Source organism: Balaenoptera physalus (assembly GCF_965194825.1).
Source record: "Balaenoptera physalus genome assembly, chromosome: 6".
NCBI classification, from domain to species: domain Eukaryota; kingdom Metazoa; phylum Chordata; class Mammalia; order Artiodactyla; family Balaenopteridae; genus Balaenoptera; species Balaenoptera physalus.
The window spans coordinates 55,587,510-55,606,399 of record NC_138885.1 but is presented as its reverse complement, the minus strand read 5'-3'; the positions used below and the strand labels follow the sequence as shown (position 1 = coordinate 55,606,399).

The following is an 18,890-nucleotide window of genomic DNA, read 5'->3' as shown; positions in this document are numbered from 1 at the left end:
ACTCAGCCATAAAAAGAAACGAAATTGAGTTATTTGTAGTGAGGTGGATGGACCTACAGTCTGTCATACAGAGTGAAGTAAGTCAGAAAAAGAAAAACAAATACCACATGCTAACGCATATACATGGAATCTAAAAAAAAAAAAAAAAAAGTGGTTCTGAAGAACCTAGGGGCAGGACAGGAATAAAGACGCAGACCTAGTAGAGAATGGACTTGAAGACACGGGGAGGGGGAAGGGTAAGCTGGGACGAAGTGAGAGAGTGGCATGGACTTATATATACTACCAAATGTAAAATAGATAGCTAGTGGGAAGCAGCTGCATAGCACAGGGAGATCAGCTCGGTGCTTTGTGACCACCTAGAGGGGTGGGATAGGGAGGGTGGGAGGGAGACACAAGAGGGAGGAGATATGGGGATATATGTATACATATAGTTGATTCACTTTGTTATAAAGCAGAAACTAACACACCATTGTAAAGCAATTATACTCCAATAAAGATGTTTAAAAAAAAAAAACACTTCTTGTCTAACTGATTGACAAGTGAATTTTTAGACATCAGCTTTCTTCAAACATGTCAGAGCTTCTATGTTTACTTGCAATTGCCAGGTACAGCACATCCTACTTTCTTAATGTTAGCACTGATGGCAGCTCCACAGCTCCATCACTGTTTTACTGTTCTAAACCTATAAAATCTTTCCTGCTCCTCAAAGCTACCATGTATCTGCTGATCTAATCACAATGATAGCTACATTAGAAATGTGCCAACTGTCTAACTGGCATCTTTCAGTAACAACTGCATTCTTTGTATTTTTAAACTTTTGTTTAAAGCATATAACTTAGATGAAAAAAGATGTATAAAGAATAAATTATATATAGAAAATCAGAAATAAAGCATAAAAACATTTCTATACACATGAACACATGGTCTCTAAATAATTAAAAGTTCAAATAAACTCATATAATATATACTTTGTATCTCGGATCCTAGAATCTGAAAAAACTTTACAACATTCAATAATGTCTATTTTGGTTATTAAAACAGGACTTTAAGTCAGAGGGCAGTTTAGAGTTATTGAATGAGTGAGTGAAGAAAATTTACCAACATCACTAAATTCTTTTATGTATTCTACATTTTTGCTCTCTATATTTTCTTGTGTCAAAACACTCTAGACTTTTGTATAACTTCCACAAAAAAAAAGTAAGGGATAGAAAGATGACAAAATCTTTTGTTACACCCTACACACCTAGGGTAGCATTTAGTTTGCAACTGAAGTGGTTCCCAGAGCCGTATTATAAAAAAATCTCGTTTCCAAGATCATAAAAATGATCCAGGGGAACTCCCTGGAGGTCCAGTGGTTAGGAGTCTGCGCTTCCACTGCAGGGGGCCTGCGTTCGATCCCTGCTCAGAATTTGTATTTATATTAAAATATAAAATTTGCTAAATAATAACTGCTATCATGACATATGTTACTATGTCTGACAATGGTGTCCTGCAAACAAGATAGTAGTCTTTGCCAAGAATAAGTGTATGCATTTTTGTGTTACTTGATTTCTTACAATTTTTAACTTTTAAAGTAATAACGTGCGACAGTTTCTTGGTTCTCTAAAGCACTGCTCAGCTAATCTCCTCTGGAAAGTCTATATTCATATTAGAATTTTTGAAATTATTCTCAAGATAATAAGCTATGACTATTTCTTTCCTCTGAGATGAATAACAATAGGATTCAGGAGAGTCAAATTCATTATTAAATTCTGCCAGGTTCCTTTAACTCTCATTAATATTTATCATATGGTAAATGATATACTATGCTGCCCCCACACACACCCTTGATCTTTTGGTACCCTCTTCTGTATACCACAATCTACAATCCCTGTGATGCTTTTATTTTTATTTTTAAAAATATTTATTTATTTATCTATTTAGGCTGCGCTGGGTCTTAGTTGTGGCACGCGGGCTCTTTTAGTTGTGGCATGTGGGATCTAGTTCCCTGACCAGGGATCGAACCCGGGCCCCCTGTATTGGGAGTGGGGAGTCTTTTTTTTTTTTTTTGATTTATTTATTTATTTTATTTTTTTAAATGGAAGCTTCTTTACTTATTTATTTTTGGCTGTGTTGGGTCTTCGTTTCTGTGCGAGGGCTTTCTCTAGTTGCAGCGAGCAGGGGCCACTCTTCATCGCGGTGCTTGGGCCTCTCACTGTCGCGGCCTCTCTTGTTGCGGAGCACAGGCTCCAGATGCGCAGGCTCAGTAGTTGTGGCGCACGGGCCTAGTTGCTCCGCAGCATTTGGGATCTTCCCAGACCAGGGCTCGAACCCATGTCCCGTGCATTGGCAGGCAGACTCTCAACCACTGCGCCACCAGGGAAGCCCTTGATTTATTTTTAATTATTTATTTTTGGCTGTGTTGGGTCTTCGTTGCTGCGTGCAGGCTTTTCTCTAGTTGCGGCGAGCGGGGGCCACTCTTCATTGTGGTGCGAGGGCCTCTCATTGCGGTGGCTTCTCTTGTTGCGGAGCATGGGCTCAAGGCGCACGGGCTCCAGTGATTGTGGCACGCAGGCTCAGTAGTTGTGGCTCGCGGGCTCAGTAGTTGTGGCTCGCGGGCTCCAGAGCGCAGGCTCAGTAGTTATGGTGCACGGGCCCAGTTGCTCCGCAGCATGTGGGATCTTCCTGGACCAGGGCTCGAACCCGTGTCCCCTGCATTGGCAGGCGGACTCCCAACCATTGCGCCACCAGGGAAGCCCAAGGGAGCGCAGAGTCTTAACCACTGGACCACCAGGGAAGTCCCCTTGTGATGCTTTTAAATACAGTATGTCTACAAAATCTTTGATAATCTTTTTTTTCAAGAAGAAGAACTTATTTTCTTATCTCTGGAGCACTTAGTGACTTGCTTCTAATGAACAGAATAAAGTGGAAGCAAAGGTGTGATTTTAGAGACTAGCTTGTAGAAAGCACTGTGGCTTCCTCCTTGCTCTCTTGGACCTCTTTCTTTCTTACTCTGAGGAAGATAGCTGGCACACTGTGATGAGAGGCCCATGTGGTGAGGTATCTTGCCAACAGCCATCTTGGAAGTGGATCCTCCAACCACCGTTAAGCTTTCAGGTGACTGGAAACCCTTGGCCACATTCTGACTTCAATCATATAAGATCCTGAATCAGAACTACCCAGCTAAGTCACTCCTGAATTTCTGACCCACAAAAAGTGATTAATAAATAGTTGTTGCTATATATTGGGGTAAATTTGGGGTACTTTGTTACATGATAGATAATACAATGAATTTCTCAACAAGAAATACTGTACAAACTACAGTGGTGTACAAGAGGTGAAACTCAAGTTTTCCATTAAATTGAGTACTTCTCTAATGTCGCTAAACTATAAGCAGAATACTAAGGGTCATCCAATGATACAGGTTCTGCGACCTTGACTTTTTTATGTCCTTTTAGAAATCAAAGGACTCTTGCATGCTCTTTGTGTAGGATTTCTATGAACAGACTAAACTATAAATTTCATGTTTCTCAAATACAATTTTCTAAAAGGTCCTCTTTTCCCTCAACATATTCCTTTTTCCTACACTCCATGTGTCTCATTTTCCAAGGCAGCCATAGTTGCCATTTGCCATAATGTCTGGGGGTCTTTCCCTTTTCAAATATCCTAACCAAGTCCTAAACAAGGTAAACAGTCCTCAAACTACCCACCAAATAGGAGGAGGAAAGGACTGTGAGTGGTTAGCAGTAGCCTCCTTCTGTTGTTGGTTCAAAACGTTTCTATTAAGTCACTAATTCATTAAAGAGGCTAGGCCAACTGATTGGGAATGTAATTTCTAAAATCAGTTAAGTTTTTCATGACACAGAGAACTATATTCAGTATGATAAACCATAATGGAAAAGAATGTACATATATGTATAACTGAGTCACTTTGCTGTACAACAGAAATTAACACAATGTTGTAAATTAACTATACTTCAGTAAAAAAAATAAAATCAATTAGTTTTTGAGAAGGCTAATAAAATAAAAACATACTGAAAACAGAAAATTGTACCATTATCTTAGCCATTTCTGCATACTACCTTCTAGGTTTTGTCTTGTGTATACATGTATACTTTGACAAAATTGCAAGCAACCAATATGGAATTTTTTCATTTTGGAAAAACCTTAATGATATCCATACCAATCAAACTCCTTCAGGAAAGGATTTCACTTGTATTACCTAAAAGTGTATTTAATTATAACTTAATTAGCTCAGATCAACATATATGCCAATGGAAAAGATTTTAATTTCAACTGGCCAGTATTTTTCTAAATTAGGACTAATTTTTGCACGCATATATAGCCAGCTCTTAAATATTCAACAAATCCAATTTATCCATTCTTTTAGAATACATTTCTTCTCTTTAATCCTTTATATGTTTAGTGCTCATTAGCACTTTGGCTCTAGATATATAAAGGAAGATGAGAAAACTGAAATATAAAACTGCTAATTTTTATTATAGTACAAGAAGATTGAGTTGATGAGCTATTCAAAGAGTTAAATACGTAGCTGTCAAATAAATCTTTCCCCTGTTAGTAAAGATAATTAAGAGAACTCACTGAATTTAGATTTATTTCCTACTTGGAGCTTTATATTTTTCCCTCTTATGGTCTGTCCACAAATAAGGTTATAATTGATGCAACATTATTAATTTTTTGGAAATAAGCTACCTTTGACATGATTTCTGTTACTTACACTTAATTTCAGCACAGCTGTTCAGATATATATATATATTTGAGACATAAAGACATTTTACAAAATTAAAACAAACATAATTTAAAAAACAAATCTGTTTGAAGGTTCTCTTTGAACACTAATTGACAAACTCTAAAACTTTCATAATGACAAATTATCCAAATTCAAAATAAACTAAATTATTAATATATCTTAGAGCCTTTCACATTATCCCCTTTGTTCTAATCAAGACTGCTACTTTCAAAAATACTTTCTATGTACTTGAACTGGAGATATTTTATTATTTTCAGAGAAATGTTATAATTGGAATAATATAAGAATTTTGACTAAAAATTGATGATAAATCATGACATTTAGAAGTCTTTGAAACAGGAAAATGGTCTGCAAATATTATTTACTTAAGCACTAAATTTATGTCAGCATTTTATAGTAGTTCAATGATTTTAAAATGTACTATAATAGGCTCTATCACAAAATTGCATTCTAAAAGTCAGAATCACTATTTCTGAATTTTGTCTTTTGCAAAATAAACCTGAACATGTTCCAGTGGCACAGTTTCTTGTGTTTACTAGCAGTTTTAGATAAACGGAAATTGGAGTGGGGGTGAAGAGAGCTGAATGATTCAAATAAAAAAACCAATAACGATTCTAAATAAAGAAATATGAACTGGGAGATACTGTAGGCAAGTTTTCATTCTAAAATTTTTATTTATAGGGAACTGTCAAACTGGATTTCTCAGATTTGATGTTAAATTAAAAACAAGTTAAGATAGTCTTAGTTATGGGATAAGTAACTGAATAACCTTGACACACAAAGTTAAAATCTCCTACCTGATTTAGAAGGAAATAAATAAATAAATATAGCACTCTTGACTTAATTGTCTTGTGGTTGTTAAGTGTCCTCATTTGTTAGGAGATATTATTTCACTCAAGAGCTGTTTCATCTCACTAAAACCCAACTCATCTAATTAAAAAAATTCATATTTAAACATAAAATTCCAATGATTCAGAAAAGCATGGAGAATAATACAATATACATCTATATCTCGACCACCCTGATTTAACAAGCATTAAGATTCTGCCATATTTGCTTCAGAACTTTTCTTTAAAAACAGAAAAGTTACAGATATACCTGAAGCCCTCTTTATTCCTTTCCCAGAATCAGTCTCTTTTCTCCCCACCTTCATTTTTCTAAAGAATATCCTTCCTGCATATGTTTTTATACTCCTACTACACATTTATATTTTTATAAATGATGTCATAATGTTTTATATTTTTAAAAAATCTAAATAAATTATTCCCATTTTTTCATTTTGTAATTTCCATTTTTTACTCAACACTGCTTTTGAAATCTAGGTATATTAATATATAAATATTTAGTTTAATTTTTCTAAAATGTTTAATTGTGAAGATGTACCATTCTGCTACTGACAGATGTTTAGGTTGTTTCTAACCAATGTACCATTAACATCTTTGTACACATCTCTCTGCAGATATGCAATATTCCTTTTTATATTGCCTCAATGAAGACTTTTGCTTAAGCTAGTTAGGCGGATTTTGTTTTTTAATTAAGCACAGGCAAATGAAAAAACTAGAATGCTATTTTCTAGCCCAGAATCATCTCTGTCTTACTATCTTATTTCTTTCTGTGTAAAATCTTTTATTTCTCTGGTAAACACCTGTGAGATAGAAAAGAGAATACTAGGAAACAGGAAATTTAAGTATTTATTTTACTTGGAAATACTGCTTCAAATATATTTAGGAACATGTAAGTTACTTGTTTGTATATAAATAACTTCTGTTTAGAATTCCAGTGGTGGATCCATTTCAGGAAAATAAAATGGGGAAAATGTGTTATGTACCACCATTTAAATTTTGATTCTTGCAATAGCAGTGTTAGGGTTGAAAAGAATCTTATCCACTTTCTCCACCATTCCTGCCCATCTCAAATGTGATAGAATACTGACTAAATAATTCAAGAAGCCCGACTTCTCATTTATTTCCTTTAGGGAATAAACCGGCAGCGCAGTCTACCTTTGATTCTTTTTCTTTTGGTATTCGTGATTTTACTTTATCATGTGGCTGATCAAGAGTCAAATTATTCTTCCTTGCTTCACTGTCTTCAAGCAGGGGAACACAGCCATAACTGTTATCTGTAAGACAAAAACCTCTTAGGAATAAGTGGGAAATCCTTGTTTTTGGTACCACCTGGAAAAGTAAAAAGAATACAAACCCAAACCCCTAACTTTAGAGTAGAGATTTTAAACTATGAATTTTAAAAATTCTTTAGATAATAGTTACTTTGACAATTTAGATTTGCCCATTTAGATTTTGGCATATTTGATTAATATTTTTTTACTTTCATTCCCACTAAACACACAAAACCCCTACTCTTCCAATATCAGTAGTATATAAAATATGTAGAATTTAGAAAACTAGAAGTATGTTCTTTGTATGTTATCATCAGCAATGTAATTAAACTTTTATTTAAGTCATATTTTCAGGTATGCATTTCTTGTTTATGATAATTATTTGCATAATACTCTATGCTTATTATTAAAAAATTAGAAAATGCAGACATGCTGAAAAGAATTAAAAAAATAAAAGCTACCCACAGTTTTTATTATCTATGAATTATTCCTGTTAACATTTTGGTTTATATTTTATCAGAATTTTTCTTTTCCAATACACATAAATTCACAAAAGAACCTTTTTTTTTTTTTGCATAGATAAAATTACATTTATTTTTTATCTTGCTTTGCTCAGTTTGCTATATATCATGAATATGTCTCATGTTTATAACTGAACATCTGTTAACACTTTTCTTGGCTACATAGCTGTTCACTACACAAATGACTGTAATTTAACTGTTGAACATTTATTTATTTCTAGTTTTCCATTATTAGAAATTATACTGTGATGAGCATCCTTGCATATATACCTTGAGTACTTAAAGAAATATTTTCTTATGATATATTCTTAGGACTTGAATTTTTGGTTTAAAAGGCACAGACATTTTAAAAGCTTTTGCTATTTATTGACAAACTGTCTTCTAGGAAGTTTTATCAACTTAAGAGTTCCACCAGATAATATATGTGAATGTCCATTTTCCCATTTCCTGCAACTGTTCATTTCTTAAATAAACGTAACTGTACCACAGTTATTAAAATATCAGAACTACTGAGAAACAATGGAGAAATAAAATAGAAAAACTTCACTTCCATCTTTCTTTTCTCCCAGAGGTTTAAGAAATAAATAAAAATTTAACATGAACATACCTCGACTGGAATTCACAAGAAGTAACTGTGATTGTAGCTTGTCAATAATAGTTTGTTGAAGGGACAGCTGTTCCTGTTGCTCACGTATTCTCTGCTCATAGTTCTCAGTCTGCTGACATAAAAACCAGTTAGCCTGATATTTACTGACAGACATGTACATATATTTACTGTCCCTTAATAATTACATATAGATATGAGTTACCCATATTGCCATTTCCCAGGTACTGGAGCATTTATTTATGAGCTAAAAATAGGATCCAATAATGCATTTATAATCATTACAAACATAAGTGATTTAAAATGCTTTAAACACTGTAAAATTTTAAAAATCTTCCTAATTAAAGAAATTTCAGTTAAGAGTTCAATGTATAGTTTCTTGGATAAAAATTATTATTTAGAATTTAATCCTTAATAATAAAAAAAAGCATGAATGACAAAATGGATATTATATTAAAGTTATTCTATAAAAATACCCACTAACTTTAAAAAGTGAAGATTTCATGTCTTTTAAATAAACACACTTTTGAATTTACTTTTAGAGTACAAAAACACAAAGGAAGTAGCTATAGCTAAAACACTATGAAAATCAAAGGGACATGTACAAATTATAAAATTACATTGATCAGAAACTTCTAAGATTAAGTTTTAAGAAGTCAAGAGAACACATGGTTAATCTCTAGTGGATATCTTAAATACTTCAATTTCCCTTATATTTTTAATCCATTCACCTCACTATTTCATTGCAGTGGCTGTGAGAATTAAGCAATGAAAGAAGACAGGAGTTTGCATTAGAGAATACAAATGCTGCAAACCCGAAATTTGAAAACGTTCCATTACAATTATCAAATTAGCACAAAGTCTGAAAAATATATGACCAAAAAATAATAGAGAATTCTTTAACAATTTCTATCACTAGAAGAACATATAAATGACTAAATTGTAAATTCCTTGAAATATGAAATGGGGTTCTAATAATCTTGGACTGTCCTTCAATAGATACTAAATATTCGATTTTGAATTGATACTTAATCAAAGTTCAAAATTAATGAAGCTCTATTATTTTCAGAGATCTATAAACCTAAAGTTCTTTATAAATTACACAGCTGTTCCTAGATTCCCAAAGTAAATTAGCTTAAGAAATGAAAGCAAAATACCACATTTTCCCAAATAAAAGGTGAAATTTTGTAAGTATTACACTTCAAACATGAGTAACTGACAAAGCTGGTAAATAACCCAAGTGGTGTGTTGTCTTTGCATGTTGCCTGAGGGTAGTATCATATAACTTGATACTCCCATAGAACTCTGCAAAGTAACTTACACATAGGAGGAATTCAGTACATGCTTATTGAAAAAATAAAAGAAATAAAGAATCCAATTAAAAGAAAATCCGAGTAAATTTTATTATTATGAATAAAAGAATGAGTCTTTTGAATCTGTCTGAACCATATGTCCTATGACTAGGAGTCTGAGAACAGAACCTTGGATACCAAATTCCAGTCGAGGGCCAAGCTTCCCCAAATAAGACTTCTTATTCCTAAATAAACTTACATCCAAGCCCCTAGAAAGAGTGGGTAGGTTGACTGTAAGAAGGGTTTAAACCTCTAATGCAAATTCTGTAATACTTTAAATTTACCTGGCTACACAGAGCCACCGGGGCTGAGGAATCAGCAAACACACTAATATCACAGTCTGTACTATCTACTTCTGTGTATCTGGAACTTTCTCTAAAGAACTCAAAGCTTTTCATAAATATCAACGAAAAATTACCCATTCTTTCACTATTCTTTGAGAGCTACATATATTCTACTATCCAGCATTAAGTAACCAGTACAAAAAACTTAGAGACGGGCCCAGAATAAATGTATAAGTTATGCAAGCCTCAGTCCATTCTCCATGTACTATATATTTTTCCCCAACCTTACTGAAAAAACAAATGACTTGTATTTTCTTTTGGAACCAACTCAGAAAGCCTCTGCCAGGTAATTTTCATCTTCTAGTTTCTGGCTTAAAAACATACTTTAGCACATCTGCATATAACATTACAATAAATGAATAATGCTGAAAATGTTTTCATTAGCTGGAAAAAAAAATCTATAGATCAACAATAATTTCAAGTTGAAGTTTTGAACTATTTCTTAAACAACTTAACAAAGTACTTTATAAACTTAAGCAAATTCTGTAATAATTTAAAAACCAATACTCTGGAAGTATAGCGGGGGAAATAGAACAGCAATGACCCATGTTCTTTTACTGTTCTTTCCACATACTTACATTATATCAATTACAGTAGTCTAGCCTAAATGTTTATACGTATGATTTCCCTTTAGACTATGACCTCCTCAAGGGCAGAGACTATTTTCTCCTGAGTACCCCATCTCCAGAGTACAGCAGAGTACCTGGCACACACTGAGACGCTCAATATTAGTCGAATAAATAAACTAATTACGTTTTATAAGGAAATATAAGAGAAATAGATATGCCTTCAGAAGTAACCTGAAGGAATGGAGATAAGGTTTTGCTTACATTTCTATAAGGAAAATAGGAAAAATAGAGACAGTAGGTCAGTAGGTAAATAAGACAAAAGGAAATTAAGTTTCAGAAGACGGATGCAAAAAAAATAGGCCATGTCTGAAGATTTTCTTTTTCTTTTTTTGGAAAAAAAGGGAAGCTTATACTATCAGAAAAAAACGTACTAATTCAAGAAGAGAAAATACATATTTAGAAAATAGTATAAAGCTTCTGACCACAAGACTATGAGAGGGGAAGTCCAGAAGAGGATACTGTATCAAACTGGGAAATAATCAGCAGAATTCAGTTTACTTGCTATGTTTGGAAACTAACAGGAACAAGAAGTTTGGTTTTTTTTTTCTTTTTAGTAAATGCTTTTGTTCACTGAACAGATGTTAACAAACTTACTATCTGAAAAGTCCTTTTAAAAGGTCAGATAATTGTTGCACTGTCACAGTATTTTTAAAAAAAACCAGTACAATTACAAAGCAAGTACATTCCAGCGCTACCAAAGACCCCACAAAACAGAAAAATCACTAACAACCACATTGAAAATGTACAACAGCAATGTCTTGTCAACACTTCTGTACAGAGCACAGACATGACAGCTAAAACAGACAGAAGAGAAGATGCTTTTGACAGCCAGTGTGTGTGAATGATTCTTTGAGTCAGATGGCAGCAACAAGTTACCAACTAGGAGTTCTGCATGACAACTAACCATCCATCTGTATCAAACACCATCTGGCCGAGATGACTCTGGCTTCTGTGTATTTGACACTCCTTCCAGTTCCAAAGACTAGCAAAACAAGTGGTCTACCAGCATCTAAAGAGGTAAACAGGTACTTAGGTACTTGGTGCCAGAATGTACTTCGTATTCTTTCTCAGTGTTCAAAAGCAAAACTTAAAACAATGGTGATTAAATACAGTACACATCTTGAATTTACTAAAAATGGTTGTCCATACATACTCTCGACTATCATAAATAAAGCAAAAAGCTTATCTTAAGAAATGTTCCTTTATCCAGGCAAAATTTCAATCCATCTTCAAAACTAAGGCAGCATAGTCTCTATAAGTTTGGACATACAGCTGCTCAAGTTTTCATGGGTTTCATAAATATTAATATAGAGTTCTATAAATTGAATTTTTTTCTACTGCTGATACTAAAAATTCTCATTTTTCATATTTTCCAAAGCACGTATTTCCTAAATGGCAAAAAAAGTTCAAGTGTCCTTAAGTCATCCATAATCCTCTAAATAGGTCAAACATTATCTCTTCTCATCCTCAAGAACTAATACCAATATTCAGAAATACCATTCTTTTCCTCTAAGTATAAAAAGAGTAAAAATTTTAGTAAATATTGAATGGATTAAAAGAAAAAGCCTTGGTTTAAAAACCTTTCAAACTGTTCCAAGATTAACAAAGAGAACAAAAGCTTTATTGAAGGATTTGCTTGGCTACCACAAAAGCTCTCAATGGGGAGCTCCACAGTTCATGAAGGAAGATAATTAAATATTAATTATTCCAATACATAACACTTCAGACACAAACTAATTGTCTTATCTTGAAACTTTGGTAAACTAAAAACCAACTTCAATTTTAGGTTAAAAAAAAAAAAGAGACAGTATAGGATTAGCAACTCGGAGATCTGGTTTACACAGCTCATTGCTAAACCATTCTCTGCTATATTCTCCTATAACTAGGGAGTTATAAACCCTGCCCTCTCCCACCTTCCTGATACCAAGACTTACCTAGGAGATCTGCAATTTGACAGATCAGATTATCAATCTGATTATCTACTATTAAGTGACAGTGCTGTCACCAATTTCTCTGCATGCCAAATGGTAAACTATTTTTATTTTACAATATTGCATTTTGGTCCTGTTTAATTTATTCAGCTTCTTTGAGCCTTGGTTTCTTTCACTTTGAAATGAAAATAATACTTACTTACAGAATTGAAGGAGATTGCTTATTATGGCACATAATAAGCTCTCTGCAAACATTAGTTACTTTCCTGTAATAATGAACAACGTTTCCACATAATATGTATTACTATAGCATGTAGTGCATATGTCCATTAACTAAAGCTCTGATTATCACTGTACATAGGCAATTTGTCACCAGACTTACCACACAACCACCCCATGCTCTAAGCCAGTTTCTCAGTCCTTCTAGTTCACTGTAATCTAGGACTCAGAAGCTTCTCTTCAAGAAATCAGTGTGGTATCTCCATTGAACCAAAAACATTCTGTCAAGCCAAAAAACAAACTCTGGTTGTTCAAAGTTTACAAAGAGACAAAATAGGCTCAGAAATAATTAAGAAACAAAATTGTCGTTAAAAACTACAAAAGTAGCACATTAGTTGAAAACAATGCAAAAAACAACAAAATGTCCACCATCACCACCATAACAAAACCCCAGATATGTACAAAGTAAAAGTGACAGTCTCTTCCTTTACTTTGCTCTCCTTTCCTCCTCAGAGGTAATTACTACTGACACTTTGGCATTTGCCCTTTCAAAACTTCTGTGTACATGTGTATGTATCTTCTTTTAAAAATGTGAACTGTTCTGCAACCAAATTTTTCATCAACACATTATCATCATATGATCATTTCACTATTTACTATGCTCCAGAAATTAGAGAGCTTTATTTTCTCTATCTCACTTAATCCTTAAACTAACCTTCTGAGATTATTTCCCACATGTTATAGATGAGAAAACTGAGGCACAAAGAGTTACAAAATAACCTGCTCAAGGTTTCTCAGTAGGTAGTAGGTAGTAGAGCTGGGATTTGAATACAGGTTTGCCTGACCACAATGCCCAAGTCCCTAAATAAGCACCATGGCTAGACTCATGTGAGTCTATCTAGCTCTACCAAGGTCCTCTTTTGCTATATATTCTCCCTTCAGGCAATCTCATTCCCAGTGGTTGGTTATTTCCCAGACTTTCAAATTCTCCTTCTAGCAGAACCCTCCTTTGAACTCTATATCTATGCGGCTAAGTGCTACTGAAAAAGCATTTCAGATTTTACTTACTCAAATTCGATGATCTCCTCCCTCCAACTAACAAACCCCTCAACCCCCCCGCAACCCCACCAAATCAGTCCTTTTCTAGTATTCCTTCTCTCAATACATGGCACCGCTATTTATCCAGAAAGCTATAACCATCCTTGACATTTACTTGTTCTATTGCCAATCCACCACCAAGTGTCAATTTTAATCTTAAATACTCTCAAATCTATCCACTTGTTCATTTCCAATGTAGACGTAACAGTTCAAGCAGCAAACATTAATGAACTACTGCAACAGCCTAACTGCTCTTTACAATCACTTCATAAAAATTGTCTTCTCTAAATTAGGTCAAATTCCTGATAGATATTTTAAAAGCAGTTTACTTTTCTTCCTAATACTTATCAGAGTTTGAAGCTTTACATTTACAGGATTGTTTGACTAGTCTCTGCCTAACTAGTCTGTGCCACCATTTCATGAAGTAGGGAGCATTTCTGCTGCTCATTGTAGACCCAGTAACTTAGAGCAGTTCCTGATACAATACATTGAGTAGGTGCTCAAAATAATCTTTGAATGGGTATCATAATTTAAATGTTCCTAATTATTAATGAATCTTCTTGAATATATATCCTAGCATACCTGCCTAAAAGTTTTGACAGGACATATTTCTGAAAATTAAGACCTGGAACAAAGGATACAAACATTTTAAATTCTAATAGGTGGAAAACAAATTTATGGCAAAGTACTCACAATGTACAATAGAAGAAATAAGGCTTCGATCAGAAACAGCCAGAAGCACCTTTATTCTAATACCAGTAGCTTCAGTAGAAAAAAAAAAGAGTGAACTACTTTATTCCTACCGACACTTTACACCAAGATAAATGCTTTGAGGAGCAAAGAAAGGAAAAAAGGAAGAGTAGTACACAATAATGAGGCCACTCACATCTTAAGTGAAAGTAAAGACATTTTAAAATAAAGTAGTACGTAAAATAAAGGCATGTTACGCCTTTATGCATTCCTTTAAAACATGTTTTACAAGCTTTTATAGGTAACATAAGCCTTGAGAGTTTACATTTCACATGGGTCAAGACTAGCTCTAGAATAAAGGAATCTGACAACACAATCCTTATGGCTTTACATTTATTGTCAGAAAAACATTTAGATCTGTAATTTATGATAAAAAGACGGCATAAATTTAGTCTTATTTGAGGTTTTCACCTTATACCCACTGGTTAGTCAATAAGGCTCTTTGCTTAGCACACAGGATGATTTGAAATATTTTATATCCTTCACCTTACTTATCAGTACATAGAAAAAGCAGTTTATAGCACAGCATCTGAACTATTTTAGAATTAAGAAAATTTCTTCCTTTCTATACAAGTTATTGTAGATTTTTCTCTTTTAATCAAGAACTGGGCAAGAAGAGACAAATACTTCTTTTCTCAACAAGCAGATATTTTCTGATTACATAATACAAAGGCTCTGGGGACAAGCAGATCAAATGCAGGAAGTTTTCTGTAACAATCATTTATGAATATGGTAATCTGACTTTTAAATTGGCAATCAGTTTTTAAATTTTCAGATGTTTTTATTACTTTATTACTGATTCTTCTCTTGGTCAAAGAAACAATAGAGGGTACTTACGTCTTTTAAAAATATATTTGGTTTCTCCCACAAGACAGTGGCAGAAATGAGTGACAAGCCACTTGGTATAATAAAACTGATTTAATATTTAATTCCACACTGTGGAATCTTGTGATATTTGAAACTCCCTAGGCAACTTAACTAGTCAGTCACAAGATATGGCAAAGACTGCTAATTATTACCACATATGCATTCTCATTCTTTCTTTTAGTAATATAGACTTTTAAGTGGGCACATGATCATCCAGCTAGAGAATATATTTACTGGCCTTCCCCACTACTAGGTGTGACCATGTAACTAAGTTCTGGCTAACAGGGTATGAACAGAAGTGACCTGTCCAAATTCTGGACTACATCATTAAAAGGAAGTTGTTTGCTCTTCCCCACTTCTCTCTCTTCTTACTGGCAGGGAAATGATAACAAGTAGAGCAGCCACTGTGATTCCAGAGAGGGAAACTGTAATTTAGGGGTGAATGAGCTGCCTGACTAGCCCTGGCTACTCACTTCTGGACTGTTACATGAGAGAGAAATAAACTTCTATCTTATTTAAGCATGGTATTTCCTGATCTCTTTGTAACAATAGCTTATTCTATCTGCGCAAAATTCAGGGGCCAAGCCAACTCTACCACTGCCCTATATAATAATCTCTTCTCTTATTCTTTAAGCACATTAAAAGTTGTTTATGTCAGGGGCTACTGTGATTAAAATATTCCTCTACTTTGCAACAGTCAGAAGACCTTTTAGTCTGGCTATACGTAAGTGCTTATACAAAGCAAGAAACAGAATAAGCCATCTTAGACTGTGAATCCTTTAAAAGGTACATTTTATGTTTTATGTATCTTTGAATCCCTAGCATTTATTATGTTCCTGAAACATCATAAATTATTTGTAGGATGAATAAAAGAAATATGAATGGCAAACTTTATACTCTAGCCTCTCTTAGTAAGAGATGTATAAATCACAAAGTAAGGATTTATCCAAGGATAGGGAAGATTATATTTGGTTATTTATAGCAATGGGAAGAAAACAGTTTGAAAACTTGGAATGGGCTGTGATTTAACTAGGTTAGTATAATGAATATGGACTTTTGAGTCAGATAAACTGTTTCAGTATAGATTCTGCCACTTATGTTAAAAAATTAACTTATTTCTGAGAGTCTCAGTTTCTTCATTTAAAAACGGGGTTAACAATGCCAACTTTGTAGGGCTGGGAGTATTTACATATAAAGTATGTGACTCTTGTAAAATGTGCTCATTCATAAAAAGTTAATTCTCCTTTCTGCTTTCTGAAGTAATATGAATTTAAGGATTGAAGGAGGGAAAAGGATACAATTCGTTCAGTATTTTCTGGGATTACCTGACATTTTTTTTATGGTCTAGAATAAAGGCTATACTGTAAGGAAGAGCTAAAAATATTCATGTTTTCTTATAGACGAGAGGTTCTAAGACAAACAATTTAATGTCATGGTGGTAGGTGTGCCTAGATGTAACAATGGAAAATTTGGTATAGAGAAGAACACCTCTTAGGGGCCAGGGAAAGTAAATATACTTGATGATCAATAGTAGGGTATTAGTAGCAGTATGAAGGATCATCCTTTGAAATTTAAGTGAGGTAATTTAGGATAAAAGGCAGTATTATTCCACACAGTACCTTATAAAACTCATTACTCTATTAATATGGTATAGGTGGGAAAAAAATAGTGGATATATAAGTTCAGGTCTGACATTCAGTTTAATGTGCCTTCCAAGTGACAATAAGATATATGGGTCTAGAGCTCAGAGGGTAAATCTGGAGTAGGGAGATAAATTTAGGAGTCACTGTCATAGGTATTTGAAGCCACAGGAGAAGATGAAATAGCTCATACAAGAATATAAAGTAAGATGCAAAGAAGGCCTTGAATAAGTCTAATGTTTAGTGACCTGGTAGTAGAGAATAAACCTACAGAGAAGAATGAGGAAATGCAACCCAAAAAGGAATGAGAAAAATCAAATATGGTGTCTGAAATGTTAAAGAAAAACAGCGCTTTAAGTAAGAGGTAGTACAAGAGATATGATCAGTTATTAGATGGAATGAGGTAGTTCTGTATGTGTGAACTTGAAAGACTATGGATGATTTTAGGCAAAGAAGTCATAGACATGAAATCTGTGGTCAAGCAATTTTTTTTTTTCAAATCATAGTTCTACTACTTATTAGTGATGTGGTTATGGGCAAGTTATTTCACCCTTTTTGTACTTCAGTTTCCTCATATGAAAGATAATTCTTCCTCATAAGAGCTGTATAATGATTAAATCAGATGACTGTAAAGCACTTTGGCAAACGTAAGCCTCAATAAATCTTAGTGATGATGATGGTGAAGATAAAGACATTTTAAAAAATTTAAAACCTTTTTCAAATTAGCATAACTCCATTTTTGAAAAAACATGATTCACATATTCTGGAAGGATATACATATATTACTAACAATGACTACCTCTGGGAAGTGAGGGAGAGGACCATCACTTTATATTCTGTGTATCTTGCATTATTTGCATTTTTTTCAATAAGCATGTGCTGCTTTTGTAATTTTGGCCAATAGTATTAAAAAAAATCACTTACCTGCCTTATTTGTCTTTGTCTCCTTTATTGATTTGGAATACTCAGATGTCTTTGCTTGACAGAATGTTCTTAAATGGATGTAGCACACTGACTTCAAAAAGGAGCTTCTGAGTCTTAAACTGCAGTGAACTAGAAGAAATGCTGTGAGAAGAACTGACTTGGAGTATGGACAGCTAAGTGGTAAAAGGCAGGCGAATCTGTACAAACTGATGAATGACAGGTGAACAGCAATAAAACATCGATAGTAGGAGAATCTAGGCTACACTGATTTTTGTTTTTTGGTAATAGATTTTTTGAAAGTTGTGGTAAAATATATGTAACATAAAATTTGCCATTTTAACCATTTTTAAGTGTACAGTTCTGTGGCATTAAGTACACTTACATTGTTGTGCAACCATCACACCATCCATCTCCAGAATTTTTTCATCTTCCCCAACTGAAAATCTGTCCTTTTAAACACTAATTCCCCACTCCCTTCCCCCAGTCTCTAGGAACCACCCTACTACTTTCTGTCTCTCTGAATCCAACTAGTCTATCCATTGTATGTATATACCACATTTTGTTTATCTATTCATCCATTGAGGGGCACTTGGGTTGCTTCCACCTTTTGGCCTCTAAATAAGGCTGCTATGAACATGGGCATACAAATATCTCTTTGAATCCCTGCTTTCAGTTCATTTGGGTATATACCCAGAAGTGGAATTGCTAGATTATATGGTAATCCTATGTTTTGTTTAGAAGAAACATCATTTATTTTCCACAGTGGATACACTATTTTACATTCCCATCAGCAATGTACAAGAGTTCTAATTACCCCACATCCTCACCAATACTGATTTTGGGGTTTTTTTTTTAATTTTATTTTTTATAATAGCCATCCCAATGGGTACAAAGTGGTGTCTTACTGTGGTTTTAACTTGCATTTCCCCAATGATGTCGAGCATCTTTTCATGTGCTATTGGTCATTTGTTTTAACTTCTTTGGAGAATGTCTATTCAAGTCCTTTGCCTATTTTTTAATCACGTTGTTTTTTGTTGTTGAGAGTAGGAGTTCTTTATATATTCTAAATATCAATCCTTTATCAGATAAATGATTTGCAATTATCTTCGCCCATTCCTTGGGTTGCCTTTCACTCTGTCGATAGC

The 18,890-nt window shown here is 33.9% G+C and overlaps 1 protein-coding gene across 8 annotated transcripts in view; it reads right to left on the bottom strand.

Annotated features, from left to right (window-relative positions):
* The window catches only part of TANK (TRAF family member associated NFKB activator), a 75,024-nt gene that overhangs the window by 26,577 nt on the left and 29,557 nt on the right, over positions 1-18,890 (bottom strand). For 5 of the 8 annotated variants that reach the window (XR_014264639.1, XM_082465132.1, XM_082465136.1 and 2 more), the window contains 2 exons: positions 7,995-8,106; positions 6,751-6,869 (listed from right to left, as the gene is read on the bottom strand). Coding sequence is in view for 7 of the 8 variants with exons in the window: in XM_082465132.1 (XP_082321258.1) it covers positions 6,751-6,869; positions 7,995-8,106 (231 nt within the window). In the remaining variant the exon portion in view is untranslated. Of the gene's footprint in view, positions 1-6,750; positions 6,870-7,994; positions 8,107-11,220; positions 11,311-18,890 lie in introns of those variants that run through there. The other 3 variants (XM_082465135.1, XM_082465138.1, XM_082465137.1) reach the window with 2 other exon arrangements.